Below are 22,655 nucleotides of genomic sequence, written 5' to 3'. Positions count from 1 at the left end.
TCACTTTCCATTTAATTGCGGCATCGTGATAAACACTCCGCATGTCTTCACAGTCGGTACTTCCATGCTGATAAAGCAACCGCAGAAAAAAACGGGATGACGGACAGTGGACTATCCAAAGCACACATACTACATCACGTGGAGGAAGCTACGGCAGCTAGGCTCGAAGCGCGTACTAGGCAGCCATTTTGAAATGTCGATGGCACTATCGTATGACAGATTTAGGGTCATACTCGATTCTAACACGCATGCAATTTTTGGACCTGTTTTATCAGGAAAAAAGTGCGCATTAGATTCGAGTAAATACAATAGTCCTGAATTTTCTTCTGCTTCAATAACTTCCAATTCCTGGTTGAGCATACATTTTTTGTTGTTGTAGCTGTCGAAGGCTGCAACCTCAGCCTTCCATGTTCATGCAGAAGCACCCAAACAGGGCAAGTGCGTGCGTCACATTTGAGCAGGTGGCCATGGGATCCAAGTTGTCCTCACTGGGTTCCCTTCAAGGATGTCCAGATCACGATGTTGCCAAGGAAGTCCTCATACTCAAGCTCTCCCGTAGTAGCGGCAGCTTAGTTCACATACACAAACTGGTCAACCTTTAGCCAGAGAATGGCTAGTGAAAATGTTGACACCTCGCTCTAAACTTCACTGCACTCCTCAAAAGACTTTTCACTGTTTTTACCAGAAACGCCAAAACTGGCATGACGGAACCAGTTCTGGATAGCTTCCTTCGTAATGGCAGCCCAGGATTCTGTGGCGGCGTCATATATTTCCCCCCCCCCCCCTTTGACTTGATGATATTTCACTTTGGAGTGAACAACAGGTACAGTCAGTTCACGCTAGCCATCACGCAAAAGTAAAGGAAACATGTGGAAACAAAATAATATGAAGCTACCACGACAAGAAACCCTGATTGGCTGTGTGAGCGAGCGCTGCTGGGCAGACTGGGATAACATTCTTTAGGGAAGTGGCCGGCCACGGTGCACCAGAGCCACGCAGGCGAAGCCTGGCTAAACAACTTTTTTAAGGGAGTGCTGGTAGCTCGCTCGGCCGCCACACACGAAAGCCAACTTCTGGGACAGTTTTGCACTATCTGAAGTTCAATATACCGGTACTGGCTGCTATTTTTATTCAACGTAATCAGTGGAGAAAAAGAAATGCAGCCATCAGAATAGGGTAAATAATGCCATCATTCATTATGGGCTACCATTTACTTGAAAATCTTCCTATGGTAGTTGGAAAATAGGCATTTTTGGCAGGGGATGGCTTGTGTTTGACGTATTCACTGTCCCCTAAGCTCCACCAAGACAGACAATGCCGTTAAAGAGACTGCGACTGGGTTCACCATTGTGGTCAGGTACAAGCATGCTGACCATTCAAGCTCGAACTACTTTAACAAAGGCCAATTTTAATATCCAAATGATGCAAGTTTGGCCCCACAAAGATCTATGAGAGCCAGTCGAGAATTTCAGTCTTCAGTCGAGATCGAATGAACCGGAAAATCTAATTACCCGGAGATGAAATCCGGGAAGTTTACTGTACCACCTATCTGCAAGATAGGGAGTGAGCCAGCGAGTTAGTAAGAGGAGCTACATATATCTGACTTCGTTATTTATGCAATTTCCACTACAATGGCAAACTCCAAAGCATTCCAACATGGCCACCCACCTGCTTCTTCTGGAGAGCGGTGACCAGTTCCCGTACGGCTGCCACCCGGTGGTGCTTGCTCGCACTGTTCATTGCTAGAAAGAGAGCACTTCCTGTGGCCTCCACCAGGGCGTGCTCCCGACCAAAGGCGTTGGTGCGGGTCAGCTGCTCCGCTGCCAGACGCGCTTGCTCATTGTCGCCGCACAGGTGGCGCTCCAGACAGGCGTCAACCTCGTCAGGACACCTGAAGGCAAACCAGAGGACAATGTGCATCATCACAAGATGGTATCGCACGTCACTCTGCCCTTTCTCTGGGTCAATACTCAGGTCAAACACCTTAAGCTGTACTCTGCCTCAATAATTCCGTGCAGCACTGTGGGAGCTACGGGTGCCTCGACCAATCAGAACAGCAAACGCGTCTAAAAGGTATCCAACTGCGCCTCGTCATCATGGTGCACTCTTATTGTCTTTTGCCCCGCTGCCCTCGCAAGCATCTGCATTCGCAAGCCTCACAGCCTGGGTCCTGCTGCATGGAAATAGTGCCCAGACAAAGTATAGGGCTCCACTGGTGCTCTTTGAAGATTCTGCCAGCTTTGCCTAGCACAAAATGAATAAGTATTAGCAGGAAAAGTAAACAAGCTTCCCTGTCTCTGATTTCATGCCCCAGCTAGAGAACTATTGGCATCTTGGCATACTACCACATTTGCACCACCAATCGTAGTGCACAGTTAGATTACCACACAAATATCCAAAAAGATAAAGTGGTGCCGATTCTACTGCACACATCAAGTACTGTGTGGAAATGATTTTATAGAACATGCAAAGACAAACAGACACACATACAGCTCAATTTTAGCGACTAGGAGCTATCGGATTCCAACAACACCTTCTTTTCGGTGTCTACTGACCACAGAAAGTAATCTCCAGTTCCATTTAATGCCTTAGAAATTGTACGCTTCTAGAAGGCTCATGTAATCATCGTCTGCAGGAGGGCATTCCACGCACCTTGCGATGTCTCAGAGCATCGCTTTCCTCATATGAACCATTCAATGACAGTGTGGCTAGCTAACTTGCATTGAACTTTTTTAGTAGGGATCAGTTTCATTTTTGATTTTGAGTAGAATTAGTTACAATCATAACACACATGCAAATTTGAATGCATCTTTTATACGAAAAAGGTGCGCATTAGAATCGTGCAAATACGGTGAGTAGCAGATTTCATGGTAAGCAGTTTCAAAATATTTCAACTTCTTTTGTGCATGATCATGTGTGCCAAGTGTGTGTCTCGTAGGGTTGACAGCTGGACAAAGGGGGGCAGTACAAGAACATTTAGATAGATGCTAATGTACTTAGATTTATGACCCCATAAGATTTATGTACATGATAAAGGGCCCCCTGACTGGGCCACACAGAAAATTTGGTTATATGCTGGGAGTTGTTACGTGCACTCTTGAGAACGTTCTACCACAAGAATTTTTCAAACTGTTTCATTAATAGCTGAGATAGAAATATTTCAGTGCCATGAACCCATGATTTAAAAAGGTGAGCGCCACTGCCTACAGTGACGCTTTATCCACTTGTCCCGTCTAGTCTCTGCAAGCAAAATTCCTTCCTTCCCTATGTTCTCCCATACCGCAGCTGGAGGATCGCTTGACGCATAGGTGACAGGTCCCGCCTTCTTTCCTCCCTTTTATTGCTGCACGGCGCACTTCCGCTGATGGTGTCATGTGCAAGCTGTAGCATTTTTGTTTCACGCAGCTCACAATTTTGCATTCTGTGCATGAGAACACCTGACTAGCGGTGCAAATCAGAGCTACACGAAAACTGACGCAGACACAAGCAGATCACAGAGCACGATCGCACGCTGGAAAATGGCACAAAGTGACACACTTTCGCTGTCTGCGCATGCAACTGAACGACATGGGAGCAAGCAGACGAAGAAGGAAGTACATCTCTCTTGCTATGGTACGAAGTAAATCAGAAAAAACGCAGACATTAGATTTGTCTGTTTTATTATTTTTCTAAAGGTTAATTCCTCTGTTGAAACAACAGATTAAACAAATAACAGATGTCGCCTTGAAGAATTCTCGAAGTCACGCGCCACTATGAGCTACGTCACAGCATATAGTACATGTACCGTATTCACACGATTGTAAGTCGACCCCTTTTTTTAAATTTGAAAGTGCGAAGTTGGGGGGTCGACTTACAATCGAAACCAAAACATGGCCCCGCCAATAAAAGCGATACCAACGGGAGCTACAACGTAGTTACAATTTTATGTTTGCTCTATGGCCCTACCCGTATCTTTTCGCTATCCCGCGTGTTTGTTCGCTTTTCGGAAGGGGTTTTCAACATTTTTGAGAGTTTTACAGTGCATGCAACAATCATGGGGGAGGGGGTGTCGATAGTTGATGGAAGCGCCGCTGTTCCCATTTGCGGCGACACCCTCAGAACGGCGGCGCTTGCGGGGAGTATCGGTAGTTCATGGAAGAGCAGACACCGCTTGCGGGTTTCTCTTTCTCTGTTTAAAGGCTAGACGCGTTCCACTTGACTGCCGGCTATGTGCTACTTCTATGCTTCCCCAGTAGTCATGAGTGCTCCAGGCCCACTAATCGTTCGGGACTTGTTCACAGCAGCGTTCAAGAGGGCTGCCATCCTTTACGCCGAAGAAACAAATCACTGCGCAGTGGGCCGCAATTTCGATGTTTCTAAACGGGTGGCGTGAGAGTGGCGACTGCAGCGAAGAGAAATTTTCACCTGTGACGGCAAGTGAGAAATTTCCCACGTGCCGAAGTCTGGACGCTGTCCGGAGCTGTAGGCTAAGCTTGCGGCATACATCGCTGAAATGCGTGATCGGTCCCTGCCATTGAAGTGCGACCTGGTCACAAAACAAGCCCGGACCTTCGCCTTAATTTTAAGGTTCTGCTCCGTCGTGAGTAGAACAAGTGGCTGGCGGCAGAAGACTGCAAAATTACGCCAACCGGACCTGTCAAAAGAGCCTCCCTGACGGCTGCGTGTGGTTAGGTGCATTTGGCGTGGGCTGCTGTTCTGCAAGATGTTTGCCAAATTTGAAATTTCGCTGGACCACGACGCGCTGTGGGACCGCAGCAACGATGACGATGGCAGCACTAGTGAAGATGAGTAGTCCAGTGACCATGTCAGCAACTAATAAATTTTCGTTATCGAATGCGTCCTCGGGTATACTCTCTTATTTTTTTTTTTTTTTTCCGGTCACGCGATATGGGGGGGTCGACTTACATTCGAGTCGACTTACAATTGTGTAAATACGGTATGTAGACCCACATGCGCATGTACATCACCTCTCCGGCTGGGAGCGCAGCGCCCATGGGGAGGAGGGCAAATGGCGATTGGTTTGAAATTTCAAAGCTTTCCCTGGCGTGTAGCAATGTAATACTTCGCAGACACGATCGTTAGCGCGCATTGTAAGCGCTGCGCTTGTCAGCTCAAAATGGCCAGACCTGGTGAAGGGCCCCTTAAGAAACCCCAGGTGATCACATACCCACAGCCCTTGTGCAGGCTGTGCTGACAGATGGCAACAAGAGTCAAGATGCGCCTGCTCTACATGTGTGATTTAAACGAAAAAAGTCACAGTTTCGCCCGAAAGGCGAAGCATCGATAACGGTAGCAAATTAGTAGACAGCTATACGAAGTAAGGATAGTAGTTTTATCGGCCGTATAAACTTGGAAACATTCGCTTACTAACCGAATTAACAAGCATGGCGTCTGCCCGCATAAGCAAATATTGACACGTGAACTCGTTTATCTTTTGCAGGTGAGCGCTTTTACCATCCACAAAACGTTATCGTTCAGCGCAGGACGCGTATAATTGTATCGGAAATTTCTAGAACATTATCGATGCTTCTATCCACTGTCTGTTGTGACCAAACCTTGTGTAATTTGATTGCATGTGTGCGCGATGCGAATAATGTAAAACTTTGTGGAAGGCACGCGGGTCCCAGCGATAAGTCTGGAACATTCGATGACTGATGTATAAAAGCCAACGCGCTTGACCCGCTGATCAGATTTTTGATGATCGCCGACCGTGTTAGTCGCTATCATTGTGCTATAAGTGTAGCCTGTTTTTGTGGGCACAGGTTCGCCCAATAAAAGTTCTTGTCTTTCATAGAATTGCTACTGTGTTCTTCAACGTCACCACCACATGACAATATGAACACATCACGCCCAATGAGCCCGGACACACTCTGTCAAAATGCTGGCGTGAGCAAGCGCAGCAGCAGCAGCGAGCAAAGTGACCATGCCATCCGTCACTTCAATGCAAGAGCATCTAGAACACAGCACACATGAATATGAGCCATCTGCAGATCCCTTTCAAGATACAGCGCACACGGCTGCGTAGGACCGTGCAAAGTACACACTAGTTGGCGGAGTCAAAGCTGCCCCCTCCCTCCCGCAATGCCTTCCTGCTTTCCTCCATATACGACGCATGAAATTGAGCCGCGATTGTCAGTTCCCTTTGTGCTCGGTTGTGAAATGTGCAGTTGCTACCAGAGTACAACGCCACTGACCCCCCTCCTCCCTCCCTCCCTCCCTTCCTCCGAGGCTTTTCACGCAACGGAAGACGGCGCATATGTTCTCCACTTTTTCTTTTGCAAGCACCAGATTTAGCCACTATCATCGGCTTCTGCCACATGCTTTCATTTGCACACACAGCATACCAAGCACAGCGATGGTGTTATCGCCCTTGGACTTTATACGGAACACCATGGTGAGGGCAAAAATGCATCTGGAGTGTCTATATAATTGCTATCGCAATAAAGAACCATTATGGTCTACAGTAAAACCTCGTTAAACCGTACCCGCTTAAACAGTAGTTTCGGTTTAAAAGTAGTAAAGTCAATTCCCCGACTCAGCGGCCATTGAACATAATGTATTTTGTATCCGCATAAACCGTACCAGCTTATTGCGTACGCATCGGTTAAAACGTAGCGTTTCCACTTTTCGTCGCGCAAACACGGCGGTGCGTCGTCTCCATCGGGCGGCCCGGCAGAACAACAAGCCTCAGAGATCGGTACAACGGCCTCTAAGCGCCCTGTGCGTTTGCACGTGAAGCCGCATCAACATCAACATCATTTCGACGCCGCATGGACGCCGTGCCAGAGAGCGTTGTGGCATCGTGCAAGCGAGGACTCGCGTCATGCCGAAGCTAGGATAAAAGAGACGCCGGGTGCTCAGCATAGAAGAAAAATTAGACATCGTCCGTGTTACCGAACGTGACACGAAGAAGTCGGCGCTGGCCCGCGACATGGATCTGCTGTTGACTACAGTGTGTAGCATTTGGAATGCGAAGTTGCTCGGCAGCGCTGCTGCGACCGCGAAGAGAGATGTCGGCTACGAGGTTCGACTTTTCACCATCGTTGCCACTGTTGTTGCCGAAGTGTCAAATAGCGACAGTGATGAGGACGACACGGAAAGCGACAGCACAGGCTATTCAGGCCCGACAGTGGCAGAAGCTGCGCGTTACGTCAGCCACATGAATGCGATCGTCGCAAGGAGAACAGGGGCGCGATAACGTAACTATTCCAAACGAAAAGTTTTCCAAACTCCGGCACCCGGCAATGAAAAAGGCGCCCCGGAACTTATGCAGCACTACTGCGCGCGTGCACGGGGAATGCGTAACGCCAACGAGGAATCTGCCGTGCGAGTGTTTGCCGAGAGGAGGGGGGCTGGCTGAGAAGCTGGCACGCAGCTTCAGTAAGTTTGAGGCCGCTGTCGTCGTGCTAGGCCGCCACGACATCAAATGAAAATAACACTTACGTCCCGCGAAGTGAATAAATACTGCATGTTTTTTCCCCTTTCATCGCACTCTCTCTGAGTTCCGTTTTCGACAGGTAAGTGGGCGATCTCATGCTATTTCGCTTAAACAGTACTACCGTTTAGTACGTACTTTTTCCGAGCTCCGGCCGACTACGGTTTAACGAGGTTTCACTGTATAGGAACCTATGTTTCCAGTAGAGTCGCCGACCGATTTTCCGGGCTCCAAAAATTCGGACATGCCCGATTATTCGGTCAGCTTCGCGGCACCGCCATTCTCCCCATATACCATAATGTATAACAACTGCCAAAAGTTCGGACACCTCGCAACCTCTCGTCTGATTTTTCGGACACTCCTTGAGCCAACTCGATCGAGGGTACCACACTGACCGGCGCATGGTTCGACTTGCTGAACGCCATTTTTGTTTTAAACGGAGCCTCCTTGCTGCCCCACGAAGTGGCGCTACTGGAAATCCCCGCTCATCATCATCGTTTCTACTGGTTCGATAGAGTGGCTCTACAGCAGTACCGGTTTCAGCTTAGTAAGCCATGTCAAGACAATCCAGCAGCTGCTTTGCCTTTTCGCGCACGATGCTGCGAGTAGGCCGCATTTTTCGTTTGTGCGACTGGTGTCGGCACGGTGGTGTTTGGCTTTGTGCGCTGTGTCGAGGTTTCGGTGATCAAACGTGGCATACGGAAACATCACGTCAAGTGTCTAATGGCGCCGACAGTGCCCGCGCAGACTGCGCTGGGGAATGCTGGCAAGCGGATGCCGGGAGGCCTAAGATTTGTCGCCTTCCGATGTGCTCCCTACTGACGCGGAAAATGTTCTGCCGAGACCTGCGCAGTGGTTGCGCTGCGATTCCGGAACCATCTCATTTGACAGTTTCACAGATGCTGACGCTGCTGTACTAACATGCGCAGAACTCGACGACGGCGAGATCATTTGTAAGGTTTCTGCTGCACTGCCAGACGATGACTCTGAGTCGGAAGATAACGCACCATGTGCTACACTGCCGTCGGATGCGGAGCATGTACAAGCAGTGACTGTGCTTTCAGCCGCCTATAGTGACCGTACGACCCTTACCGAGATTCGGGCTTATCTGATTGCGCATAAACGGAACAGCGTGCAACGGCGCATTCACGATTTCTTCAAGCCTACTTCCGAGCTCGAATAAGTGCGTGGAAATAAAGGATTTCATTTTTTTCCCCCTTAATTTGCTTTTTCGGACACCTGTTTATTCGGACATTTTCGCAGTCCCCGTGAGGTCAGAATAAATGGTCGGCAACTTTATTACGTGGCAGCCAAAAGTGGGCGGCACAGGTTATATTAATTTTGTTCATGCAACTTTTGTTAATTTTTTTCTTTCAATCTTGTGGCACCCTATACTTCAACACCTTTAAAAAGCTTTTTCTTTCACAGAATTTATTTTTTGCAAAACTTGATGCGGCATTCCTAAAATCACAGAACAAAACTAAATGCACAAATTTTATAAATAATTCGGGAGAGTTGGCAGGTAAGCTTTTGCAACATTACGGTTGGGATTCCTTCCTGTGCCGACTTTTGGCCCTAGGCTCGTGCTACCCTTGAGAACCTGGCATATATTGTAAGGACGTTGCAAATGAAAATGCCAAAAGATGAAAGCTACAGAAGAACCCACTTATGATGAGACGTTTTAACAACATATTGAATATAACAACGAGCAGCCGATGCACCGTCAACGTTCGTATGAGCACTATGGTACAATAAACCACTTACTACAATGTTCCCATGTCACACTATCAATTACAACAATGAAATATGGTTACTGGGAGTATGTGCTGAAAGGAAAAAGAACGCGAAATCGTCGAAAAGGAAGAAAAAGAAACATGAGTCACTTCGCCACTTCTTGCCTTCGTACTTCGCACCCCGCAAGGCAAGCATTGATCGCATTGCCTCGGGGGAGGGGAGGGAAGGGGCTGCTTTTGTCACACCTGCCTCTGTGCATGCAGTCTCCACAGCGCACCTTCTAGCATCGCATCACTTTTTGAGCCTCCTATGCCCCTCTTCCATCTCCCATCCACCTTCTTGCCGACTTCAGAAGAGTGGAAGGGTGACGGGGGAGGGGCAACGAAGGCATGCCGTGCGAGATAAAAGGGCTGGCGTGTTGTTGTTTTTTTTTTCCTGAATTTTGAACTCCTTTTCTCTTCCGCAAACAACCAGCAGTAGCCAGGTTTTATTGTTATAGCCAATAATGCAGCATGAGAACAATCTAGCAAGCAGTTTATTTTACCTCAAAACACACAGAAACGTTCATAGTGAAATAGCTGCTCACTGTTACATCCAAGCATTGTTAAAACCAGTAATGCTATAAGGGGGTTCTCTACTGTCCCTCTTTCTATCTACCGTAAAAACCGGAATATAAGTCAAACTTTTTTTCAAAAAGTTATCGCGAAAAGTCGACCCTCGACTTATATACCGAACATTGGCGGAAAAACTATGGAAGTCTTGCAACAATGGGTGGATGAAGTAAACAGCCGCCTTCGCCATCGCCACCATCAGCAGTGCGGCGTTGGTTCTTTATTCAAGGGCGTGGCGACATTGTGGCACCGGCATTTTGCGTTTCCACTGTCGCAAAGTTATATTAATTAAAGGCTGCATTTTCATTTTGTTTCAAAATGAGCGGAAGCCGACGTCAATTCACCGTCGCCTTCAAGAAAAAGGCGACTGAGTACGCGGAAGCCCACAGCAACCTGGCGGCACAGCGCGAACTTGGAGTATCCGAAAATAGCATTCGGTAGTGGCGGAGGCAAAAGCAACGTATTAGAACTTGCAGCAACCAAAAGAAAACGTCATTTTCGTGGCCGGATCGCAGCGGACTGCAGAACTGGAAGGCAAGGTTGCGGAGTCCGTCCGAGAGCTGCGTGTAAGATCGCTGCCTGTTGTCGAATGCATTTGTTTGAAAGCGGTAGAGATAGTACGCGCCTATGGACTGGACAGCGAGAAGCACTCGTCATCCGACTCTGTTCAAACGTGTTGCTCTGATTCGGAGTAGCGCTTGCGGACTTCGTGCCCTTCTGTGTACTGTACACCCGACTAATTTTTAACAGTATCGCGCGACCGTCGACTCGCGTGTTTGTCAGCACCTTTTGTCACCACGGCACGGAGCGGCGAAATAGCGAAAGTAAGGGCATGTGTACACATGCGCATATCTCGTTTGTTTCGCTGCTCAGCGCCGTTAATACGGTGTTGTCAAGCACGCGGTTCGATGGTCGCGCGATACCGCTAAAAACTTGGCCAGGTGCACATGCGAGCAGCATTTAAATAAATACTGTCACTATTGTGCAACCCGCTGAGTCACATTTGTTTATAGGTAAGGGTGTAATGTCTTTCAGTACTTTTTCCACTGAAAAAGATTTTTTTCATTTTTAGAATTCGTTAGTTGGGGGATCGACCTATATTCCAGTCCGACCTATAGTCCGGTTTTTACGGTAAGTTGAAAGGTTTGAATTCTCATCTCCTCTGCTTTTTTTCGCGCAACCCGGTTATAACCATTATTGGTTATAACAATAGCATTTTCTTGGCACTTGAATATTTAAATAACTGGGTTCAAGTGTACTTGTAACTGCTACACAGAAGAAATGCTCACCTTTGACGCAGCATTTTCATTATGTCAAGAACCGCTCCATCACTCGCAGGGTCCGCTGCTTCGCTGCTATCGCTTGCTTTTGTGCTTGCATGGAGCTCGATATAAGTGTCGAAGAACAAGCTGCACAAATCCCAAGAGAGAAAGAAAGCATCTTACAGTTGAGTTCAGCGTGTGAAGTTCACTACACACAGTGTGTTATTCGAGCACATAATTTGCAGAACAGCTTCTACGGTTGTGTTCCAATTCTGCGCAGTATCGGAGACAAATCTACACAGACGGCTTCAAGCCCAAGTAATGCAATACACTCGATTTAAACTCTAGAAAATATTGTGAGAGGCCTCAGAGTGTACTTTTAGTTAAACAGTTAAATCTTGACATAACGAAATTCTCAACATAGTGAATTATTTAACTTTTTATAACTTGTACGAAATTTCACTGCCGCAGCAAAGAAATACCGAGACAATAATTGGAAACTTACATAGACACATACAGTCAAATTGTTGAATTACAAGCGGCTGCTTGCGAACACACCTCTCAAATCGCACATGCTACCAAGAGTAACCTCCGAAGCAGAACAGCATTATGTTCCATATGAAGTCCAAGTGCGATAAGATCTTATTGCACTTCACGCTCTGTATGCTTTGGGTGCAAGTGAAGGCTTGCAAGGGTGAGCCAAGGAGGATGGTGGCTTGATGAGTGCCGTCTTCCTGCACGAGCAAGTGAAAAGGGAGAGGGGAATGTGCATGCGAGGTTGGGGGGGGGGGGGGAAGGTTGGTGCAAGTCTTCTTTTCTAGCGTGGCTATGGCTGTGCATGACTGTCAGCGCGACTGTGCACATATGTAGCCCACACGCCCTGTTTGAGAGGTAATTTGCCGCAAGTGCAAAAACTGGCCCTGCCGAAATGGTGTTACATCATGTTCGCTGTCTTCCGGCGCTTTTAGTACTGTTAAATTATGGGGTTTTACGTGTGAAAACTACGATCCAATTACGAGGCAGGCCGCAGTGGTGGACTCTAGATTAATTTTGACCACCTGGGGTTCTTTAACATGCACCTAAATCTAAGCACACAGGTGTTTTTGCATTTCGCCCCCATCGAAATGCGGCCGCTGCGGCAGGGATTTGATCCCGCAACCTTGTGCCTAGCAGTACAACACCAAAGCCACTAACCAACCACACTGGGTACATTTAGTACTGTAGGTTGTGTAATATAAAGTTTCGGAGACGTGTAGAAGCTAGAGGCAAACGAAGCATTTGTTTCCTGTGGGTGATGCTATCAGCCATGCGGGTGGAGCGGACGCGAAAGCGCAGCTGGCTTCACTTCGTACCACCGATGTTAGGATACCTTCGACACAGCACAAAACCGTACCTTTGGGCACCGGCTCTCAATTTCAATGAAATACATTTTCTTTTCTCATTCAGATTTGCTTTTTTTTGTGTAAGAAAGATCTCTCGGTGACTACTTATTTGCGTAAAACGTTGAATTTCCATATAACGAAACAGATTGCTGATTTTGCCGAGTTTGCTATGTCGAGGTTTAGCTGTGATGCCTTTTCTGCAGCCAGTTTGGGTTTAGCTTTTCTGGAGGACACTGTGTTGTGACACCACGACACAGTATGTGGTCACATAGAAGCAGGACACTGCAACGTTTTGACATCCGCTCTGGCTCACTCAGTCGCCTTGTATGCTGCTACTCATTTTGAGGGCTGCATAGAGGACGGCAAAGTGAGCCGTATCGAGTGTCAAAAGCTCGCAATGTCTTACTCTCACATGAGCACATACTACGTCATGATATCCTAACACAGTTGAAATGAAACCAAAACTGACTGTAGAAAAAATAATGCGTATAATAAATTATTTACAGTGCTGTGAGGCTTGACAGTAGTTTTTCCAAGGTTCAGATGTACTGTATCTTCATTCAAAGCAAACAAAAAAGACCGAAATATTGTCAGCACCCCTTTAACACTCGTAACACACAGACAAATAGTTGATTCACCTACGTACATCTGGAACTGCCTGGAAGATGTTTCTACGACAAGAAGACACCTTGCGGTGAGAAGAAAAAGCTAAGAAAAGCACAGACTGTCTCCATGTTTTAACTCCTTGCATGTGCAAACCTATGGAAAACAGAATGTAACTTACAGTTTAAGCACATGGAAAAGTATGAATACGTTTTACTGTGAGCAGATGACCTTGTCATCAGTTTGCAAGCTTCCTGATCAGCCACCATTTTGTGTGGACAGCAAAGCAGCCTGCATCATTTTTTTATTTGATTGGTCCTAGGAAAGCTGTCTTCTTTGACCATTTCATCAGAGTTGTACTGAAAGTTAAGATGGCCACTGTCTGATTAGCCGTCTATAGCGAGTGCTGAAGCACAACCTATAGTGCAAGTGACAAAGCTCACCAGACGACAAAGTCGGAGTACTTGTCCAGTGACAAGGCAAGTTGGATTAGAGCCTTGAGGACGGCAGCCTTCTTGCCATCCTCGTCTTCACTGCGGGGTGACCCCAGCACGGACTTGGTCAGCTGTGCTAGGAGTGGCTTCAGAATGGGCGACACTGAATGCTTGGATGAAAGCTCCTCCAGTGCGGCCACGAGCGACTTCTTGTGCTTGACCAGTGCTTGAAATGAACTGGGCAAGATATGGCACACACATGTTAACAGAGAGAATAATTAGAAATGGAGCACGATGAGAAAGGTCAAAATGGGGGCCAGTAGTTCAACATAAAGGACGTTCTGTGTAGCTTGAAACAAACAAAAGAAACAAAACAAGTGATGCATCACAGGCAGATGTATCACAGGCAGATGTTACTAATTGTCTTCCCTTTACCGTAACCTTGAGCTATCCAAGATAGCTTTCGTCACTCAGAAAAAAAAAAGAAATAAAGTGATTGCATCACGTAATTAACAACACATACTGTGATCATAGCACATGAGCTTAAACCAGAATTCTGGACAGTGTGGTAGGCAGGGCCCTACATAGGCTAGCATTGTGGCTGCAAAGAGTGCCATTAAACTGCTTCATGCAATAGCAACCCTTGCCCCTCCCCTTTCAGCCTCCTTCTGCACGTTTCTACCCTCATGCCTCTTTGCTAATCTACATCCCCAGAAATGCATTTGAGTATACGTTCGCTGTAGTAAACACGAAAACATTTGAGTTGCCTGCACAGCTCGGATGCCTGGGAACTGACTTCGCCGCATGTTATAACAAAAAAATGAAAACACCTTATGTTTATAGCACAATTATGATATATACATTATAATACAAGACTGCAAGTTTATTTTGTCATATTTGTAGATGACATTTGAGTGGAGACGATAGGAAGGCTAGTAGGTAAAAATGTTGTAGGGGTATCACAGAAATGACACAAGAAGAACCTGCTAAATCCCCTTCACGTTGGCTCGTGTCACGTTTGCTCTAACTGTATGGCAATACGAGTTACTATATGACAAAGATGATTAGCCACATACGTGGCCGATGAGCATCAAATCTTCAAGGAGACAGACACCCTCAAAGGAAACACTGTTCGTATGGAGAGCATGAACTTTTGCACTCTTTAGTAGGGGACAGAAACTTCTCAGTACTCCTATGTAATCACTAGAAAGCCAAGAGGCCACTTCCATCACTCACGCTTTGGGCAACTCCTCAATGCCTTGCAGGGTCATCAGCACCAGCAGGCACAGAAGGCCGCCTGAGAGGCTTGCGCCCGAGTTGCTTAGCGGTTTCAGACTCTGGAGAGGAAAAACGAGAATGCACCACTGCAAACCTCACCGGGCTCATGCAACCAAAAGGTTTAACATGGGATTTGTCGTGCTAGCACTCGCTACTATAGAACCTTGATGACATGTTCCTGCTTGCTACGTTTTTCCAGCTCTTACGCTCTGAAGCACCAGTCTTGTTTAGTTTCCGTAGCGTCATGCATATTAGCGTCCTAGTTTGCCACATTTCTCTTATCGGTTTTAATGTTTAAAAAGCTGATACAGTGTGCCATTCATGTGAAATCACCTGTCGGTAGCACCCACATTTACAAATGCATGTCGCCACTGAAGACGGTCTTTTCATAATACCTGCCATATGGGGCCAAAGGACCATGTTCAATTCATCACTGGTTGCCGTCTTAGTGCGGCTCGCTAAGTGAAGAGCCGAGAGGAGGTGGAAGAAGATACAAGGGGTCCTCTCGCATGCACATTTTGCAGACACTGTTTCATGACTGTCTATAGCTTACGCAGTTACCCGATAAGCAGGACGGCTTGAAAACTGAAAATAAAAAAAAGGCTGCAAGTGCTCTAAATAAGGTTGTTATTACCAATGATTCGGCCCAAGCGTCACCTGGAAGTTACAATTCATTCAGTGCGATTCACACCGACAAGCGCTCCAAAAGGTTTTGACTGTGGGCTGCTGCCAACGCTGCAAACTCGGCTTTGATTTCATATTTGATTGTAGCGCACAGGCAATTTTTGGACCCACTTTCTCGGAAAATAGGTGCACGTTAGACCTGAGTAAGTACGGTACATATTCTTCATTCATTTAATGCAAACAAGCAATAATTGTATTAGTAATAATGTTCTCCCGATCACGACATCGGCCAATAGCTTTTGTGGGTACAGCTGCTTGCGATGATGCTACATGACAACAGTGCATAAGCAAGAGGAAGCAATGTTTCACTGTTTTTTATGCAAGATGGTAAATTCCCTGCTGCCTGCAGGGCAATAATATTTGGCTCACATGTTCATAGAAGCCTCATTAACGGATCGGCAACGTTTTCTTCCTGCACTCGAAAAAAAGTATTTCAGGGTCCCTTTAAAGTGAACACCTAATTACAATATATTCAAACCAACACAACCTGGTTATCAACTTCCTAGAGAAAAAAACAAAAAGGGCATATTGTGCCATGATAGGTAGATCGACAATGATAAAAAATCATCATTGCCAAGGCTTTCATTTCAAGGCTTAGTTTCAAAAAGACCCGAAATACTAATTCAGCGTTAACTTTGACAATGAACCGTGCCGCATATTAATGCGCTAGCGTTAAGGGCCCCATGTCACAATATATCCAATGTCGGCATCAGACGTCGCTTGGCAAAAAATCGTTTCAACCCACAACCACGCAGGCCCTCCGCGTGGCACAGATGTGTTACTAAACTAATTGAATTCCTCAAAGTAAAATGTGTGGAAAAATAGTAAAGTATGACCTGAACACAACCTACAGATATGATAGCGTCAGAGTTAATTAGGAAACATAATTCTGTTCCACGGAAACTCAAACACAAACCCCTTTTGTGAGCGGCGTGGCCTGTTCGATTCCTTGAAACAACCCCACTGAGCTCGCCTCTGCGCATCCTCAAGACAGCTGCGGTTGGCGGGAAGCGTGGCAACCAGTCAGGTATCGTTGAAATCTATCGCATTCCACTCTTAAAGGTGAAGCTTAAGCACCCTAAAAGTTTGAAGTTCCAAGAATCTTTCAAGCACAAGCAAGCGGTGACATGGGCTTATGCCTCTCATCACTTAGAACGTTGTCCTTCTCTTTATTTTCTTTTTAGCAATATCCAAGCCCCTGGCATTGAAAACTGTGAAAAGAATAGTGAAACAGTTCCAGCTTTCTCTCGCTTCCTTCCTCTGTACAGTCCAATTTGCCTGTAGAGAAGCTACAGCCAGGTGAGGCCATCCGCTCACCTTGGCAACGCGGACGACCAGCTCGTGTGCAAACTCTCGGTTCAGAACCGAGCGCCGGGCCAGCTGGCCAACGACAAGGTAGGTGGCGGCGCGATGGTCGGGAGTGACTGATGGAGCCAGGCCCTTGAGAATGTAGGGAAGCATCATTGCCACAGTCTGGTCAGTGATTTTCTTCATCGTCTCCAGCGTGCCCAGAACGGTGGACGCATACAGGCCGATGGCAGGACGTAGTGCCACGGGGTTCTCCGAGTGCACCTGTGTAGGGCGCATTGTCCCAACGTAGCGACGGTTAAGAAGCAGAATCAGGCAAATCAGTTTTGCGAAAACTTGAAAGATGGAGCAAGCTTCGTGTAAGGAAAAGAAATTGTTCCCTTAGACAGCAGCACGTAGCTACAAAGAAAACCAGGGTGAGTTTCCTTTGTAGCCTCCTGCCGTAATTAAAGTGAGCGATGTTTTCTTTTTTCCTTTCAAGAAGTGGAGTCGCTGCCAGAGAGAGCGAATAAAAAATATAGCTCTTGATTGGGCACACTTTTGCCCGTAAATGAATGCAACACTTGAACGATGACAACAGAAGCAAGGATCGGTAGTCGAAGCTAAACTCGCGAGTCAAGTCTATCCGTAATTTACATGTTACTGCACATCCCAGCGCAACCGCTGGTGCAGATTTTGGACTACAACACTATTCTCAACACATCTGCAATCTGATCACAGATTCCCCTCTAGCTATCCAATGGGTGACAATGTTCATGAAGTTCATAGGGATGTTCACAGGGACAATGTTTATGGACTTGACCATAGGGATTATATGATAAATGTTGTCAACAGCAAAAAGTAGCAGCTGTACCTCAATGGGCCCTTCACCAGGCCCCATTGCAAATTTTGGCTATATACTGGAAGCTCTGAAACACCATCTAAGAAACGTTTTACCAAACAAATTTTTCAAACCAGCTCACCATTGGAGGACATAGATGGAATTGTCCTGCTATCATGCCGCCAGGAGGCGAGCGTAACTGCCAATGAGGACATGCTCTCCGTCTGCCTCTAGTGGTGCTTGCAAGTGGTGTTCCTTCTCTGTCTTATGCAATAACGGAGCTGAGGGATATACTGTAATACAAGCCCGGCCTGCTTCCTTGCAGTGATACGCCTTCTGCAGTGGATGATCAGTCACGGGGAAACACGCATGGCGAATAGGAATGAGTGCATGTGACCGTGGGTCTCTGGCTGGGAGCGTGTTGCCTCGAGAGTGAAGGAACGAGTAATTTGCTTTGAAATTTCAGCTGTTTTCTCAGCGTGCAGCACCATCGTACTTTGCAGACACGATTGTTAATGCGCCATGCATATGCTGAGTTCGTTTATTAAGCATGCCCAAACCTGGTAAGGGGCCCTTTAAAATATCATGTTCAAGTTGTTTTTTGACAAGGTACGGTTGCCAATGACCAGATCAATAACTTGCCATCAACACAGCATGTGATCTATGCACTCTGGTTTCCTGAAAAACTTCACTTGGTTTCAAACTTCCAATGCTTTCAGCTGTTACTTACCATCAAGGCGGTGTTTGACTTTTGCATTTTCAGCATTGCTATAAAACACATTAAGTTCCAATCTTCAAGCATGTTGAGCTGCCAAAGAATTCGTCCTCACACTTATACTACCGTCTGCCGTCCTCTACAAACAGATCCATAACTATTTGCTTTTAAGATGCACCGTAATCCACTGACACTAACAATTAAAAAATAATGATAACCATTGATGTAAAGGCCTTCATGTAGTACTGCTACATGAAGGTTAATAAAATCAGCCTACATATAATGACGAAGCATTATAACAATCCCAACTATGTCATTCAACTTTCTTTTAGACTCCTCTCACCTTTGCCATGGCAACAAGAACTTCGCACACAAACTTGAGGGTGCCTGGATCTCGAGTGCACTGTGTCACCAGGGCCGTCTTCGTTAAGGACAGGCCGGGTTTCTAGAGGCAAACAGTTGCATTTAGTAGAATTCTACTAACTAGCCTATCGTAAGAATTGATTGATTCATTAATTGAGTGAGTGATTAATCGGATGATCTGGGCTTAATGTCTGAAGGTAACGCTGTTCAGGCACAAAGTAGTGGAAAAAAAATTTTTAAAGAAGAACACACATGTACTCTTGATTTACACAAGCTCAAGAACCCAGAGGGGCGAAACTAACTAAATGAATTTCCTTCACATTGGTGCTCTTCCCCGCCCACATTACATCTTTAGGGAAAAGGTTTAGCAGCATTCAGAAAAGGAAAAAAAAGGCACGCAGAGCGCTGGGAAATGTTCGTAATATGCAGCTCTGGTTTGCCTACAGCTCCGCCTTGACGACCTTTGGGATGTAAAACGTCGACAGTTCACCATGTAATTTCTCTTGCATTAGGTTACTGTGCACAAAATTAAGCAAGGGGAAGAACTACTTACACACAGGCACATGTACAAAATTAACTGAAAACTAATGAAACATGGTCCTGACAACGCTTGGTACAAGTTCCATTGATGCCCAGCCACACAGCGCGACACACCTGAAGGCAGTGGAGCCAGTGCCACTTGGAGGTATTGCTTGACAGGTCAAGCAGCTGCAGGGCACGGGCAAAGACGCGCGTTTCATGGAACGGCAGAATGCAACGCAGGAGCGCGTCCACGTTGTATTCGTGCACGTGGAACCTGCGAGTTGAAGAGGGGGCCCCCCGAGGGAGCAATGTTCTTTTTTTTTTCTATCAACTAATTGAGATCAAAAAGCTGACAGATAAGTTTGCACAGTGCATGCAGCATAATGAACTATGAATTATGCGCATTCTGCTGGTGCTATTGTCAAGTTTTAAGCTGAAAGCAGTTCATATACTTAAGCTGGACAGGTACTACTGAGCTTGCCTGCTCAGTGGGATAGCCCAATAGTTATTAATTAATTAATTAATTAATTAATTACTGTCCCTCTGGGCAAACAATGCATTAGAGAGGGGAGGGGACATAACCAAATACAAGCAAGAAAAAAAGTAAAATGGCACAGAAGGAAACAAGCACATAATTTGCAACTGGTGCATAACGCGTTACTCGTAGATGTGCAAAAAAAAAAAGAAAGAGGGTAGGATATAGGAAACTGAAGATATGTGCACAGAGAAACAAAAATTCAATTTTAGACTAAGAAAAAACCACCACAGAAAGCTATGTGACACAGGCAGCTCTGAAGTGAATAATACAAAATGCTGCTTTCCCTTTGCAGTTATGTAAAAGAATTTCAAATCCAGATGCTAATAGAACAGTGCCGTTCTGTCACTGACCCTGTGACCCAGCCATCCGTGACAGAGTCGGCACATCAAAACTATTGCATGCCTGCCAACTTGTGCACTGCAAAAATCTTGAAAATCCCACGGACGTGACAAGGGGTTTATCGCACATTGTGTTTTAAAGCTTGCCTTCCACATACACATAACTTATAATTTTTTTCGAATACCTGACACTTTGTTAACAGTGACTTGTTTTTAGAGGGAGCCCACAAGCAGCAGCAAGCTTTTAACGACAAATACTGAGAAGCAACACATTGTTTTTAGGTCACAGCGACATTGCTGTTACAAATTTGGCCTGTTCAGGAACTTGTCTCCCTAAATTTGCTCAAAGCAGTCGCACCTATCTCGTACTTTCACCATCATACTGCCTTCAACAAAAGGTTCCGAGAATGACGACTGAACCCTTTTCGCAAACAGAATTTATTTTTTAAGAACCTGATGCAATATTAATAAAATGATAGAACAAGCCCAAATTCGTTCATTGATGTTACAAAAAAAATACGGGCGAGTTGGCAGGTATGCCACTGCCTCACCTGTAAACCAGCCACTCGAGGGCTTTGTGAGCTGGCCGCAGCAGGAAGTGAGGCGACAGGTGAAGCAGGAAGTCCTCAATCTGGCCATCGAGGATGGTGTTCTCCTCGCGGCTCTTGACAGCCCGCTCGAAGAACTTGGAGTTCTCCGAGAAAAGGTTCTCCTCGAAGCTCGAGAAAGCCTCATTGAGTGTCGACAACTCCTCTAACCCTGTCGTGCCTGGAACAACCCAGCAGTGCAGGTTGACATTACAGAGCTCTGGTACATCCAAGCTGTTTGCGTGACCGCATGCACAACAGGTACAGCTTGCTGTACAGAACTCCTTCGAGAGGCTTATAGCGCTGTACAGAGAAGATGCAGAGCATGATGCAGTGAAAATGAACAGAGCGGTCATCAGATTCAGTGCAGGCAAAAGAGGTGGCCGTACCCATCAGTCGACATGTCGAACCCACCGCAGTGGCGGCTCATTGGCCAAGGCTGAGAGCTGCTGGAACACAAGGTTGCAGGTTCGATGCCCGATTGCAGCAGCCGCATTGTTATGCAAATAGAATACGTTAAAAGAACCCCAAGCAGTTGAAATTATTCTGGAGTTCCCCTCGCTATGGGTTTCCTCATGGCCTGCAAGTTAATAAGTGTGTCACGATGCAATGTGATTCAGTAAGATATTGTTTGTGCGGAAAAGAGAAGTACCAACTGCTTTTCCCTAAGTGGTTTCAAGAAGGGTCGCGCATCTTTTTTATTTCCAGAACATTCTCAAAGTGTTATAGGTACTTTGTACTTAATTTTCTCCCAAATTCCTGCGATAGTACATCCTACCTTGCAAAACCACATAGCAACCAGGCAAGGGTGAAAAGCAAACTCTACAACTCACTTCTCAATGAGCCCTGACAACACTTGCACTTTTTCTCGGATACACTTTAAAGAAAGGCTAGGAGAACTCTAACAAAATGCCATGTTTCACTCACCACCTAATGTTAGCACGACACTGCAAGATGCTATCTTTGTGACACAGTTACGACGCGCTTGCTACTGGCTCCACACTTCAGACGCAGCATTCACGGGAAACGGGGATGCCCCAAAAGCCCAACACATGAAAACTTCCTTGGCAATGCTCACAATCTGCAAAATCACAACTGTACGGCCATGAACATGTGCCAGGCTGCCATCCCACCAGGACCAGGTTTCTGTTTTTGTCAATAAATTTGCTCCCTCTCTCTCATACACCAGTTACACCGAACACACTCTATCGTAATCGAGGCCAATCTGGATCAAATTTTCCAATTGCAGCTGGTTCCTTTCCTCAGCCCGTGCCAATCAAGATTGCCTGTGTCAACGGCAATCATGATTGAGAAATTAGATCTTAATCGAAAGTGTCCCATGCGACACCTGTATTACACACATCATGGAATTTGCCCCAGATCCACTGATGACGTTTATCAAGACCACCTCACATCTCAAAGCCAACATTTCAAACTGTCCACTACTACTACTACTACTACTACTACTACTACTACTACTGCTGCTGCTGCTGCTGCTGCTGCTGCTGCTGCTGCTGCTGCTGCTGCTGCTGCTGCTGCAATTGTTGAGACTTAGTTCCAGCAATGTAAATATGAGAACAAGGGACAATTAAGGTTACCTATGGCATACGCAGTGTCGACGTCAAGGGCGGCCGCCTCTCGCGGGTCGAAGAGGAAGGAGACGCGAGTTTTCGTCTCCTTGAGCAGCGACGTTTGCGGTGCCGCTAATTTCTGCAGCTGCCGTATAAGCGACGTCTGCGCCATGGCGGGTCCTTACTCGTGGGTTGCCTGGACCATCAGACGAGGAAAGGCAAACAGACAGGTCGTAAAGTGTGCTATGTGTGATGTGTCACTGGCAACAGTAGCATCGCACCAGAACAGAAGCATTGTTTCTCATAGGTTTGTTTCACTGTAATGCGAAGGCGTATAAAGTAGCAACATGAGACCGGCACAAGGGAGCGCGAACCGTCACTCGAACAACTCCGGTAAGAGAAACGGTTTCTGAAGCAGCACGATGCGATCGCAGTAAGACGAAAACAATTAAACTTGACAACACACTTTA

At 46.3% G+C, this 22,655-nt stretch overlaps 1 protein-coding gene across 6 annotated transcripts in view; it reads right to left on the bottom strand.

The window, feature by feature from the left end:
* Positions 1-22,655, bottom strand: part of l(2)k09022 (HEAT repeat containing 1 homolog l(2)k09022) — a 103,412-nt gene that overhangs the window by 75,577 nt on the left and 5,180 nt on the right. For all 6 annotated transcript variants that reach the window (XM_065452369.2, XM_065452367.2, XM_065452371.2 and 3 more), the window contains exons 2-10: positions 22,213-22,381; positions 20,579-20,795; positions 19,284-19,425; positions 18,610-18,711; positions 16,741-16,995; positions 14,698-14,798; positions 13,471-13,698; positions 11,070-11,189; positions 1,669-1,891 (exon numbers count right to left, since the gene is read on the bottom strand). In XM_065452369.2, coding sequence (XP_065308441.1) covers positions 1,669-1,891; positions 11,070-11,189; positions 13,471-13,698; positions 14,698-14,798; positions 16,741-16,995; positions 18,610-18,711; positions 19,284-19,425; positions 20,579-20,795; positions 22,213-22,357 — 1,533 coding nt within the window. In that variant the 5' untranslated portion in view covers positions 22,358-22,381. The remainder of the gene's footprint in view (positions 1-1,668; positions 1,892-11,069; positions 11,190-13,470; positions 13,699-14,697; positions 14,799-16,740; positions 16,996-18,609; positions 18,712-19,283; positions 19,426-20,578; positions 20,796-22,212; positions 22,382-22,655) is intronic.

This window comes from Dermacentor albipictus, chromosome 6, assembly GCF_038994185.2.
Source record: "Dermacentor albipictus isolate Rhodes 1998 colony chromosome 6, USDA_Dalb.pri_finalv2, whole genome shotgun sequence".
In the NCBI taxonomy this organism is placed as follows: Eukaryota; Metazoa; Arthropoda; class Arachnida; order Ixodida; family Ixodidae; genus Dermacentor; species Dermacentor albipictus.
The sequence above is the reverse complement of the archived record's forward strand: the minus strand, read 5'-3'. Positions and strand labels throughout refer to the sequence as shown.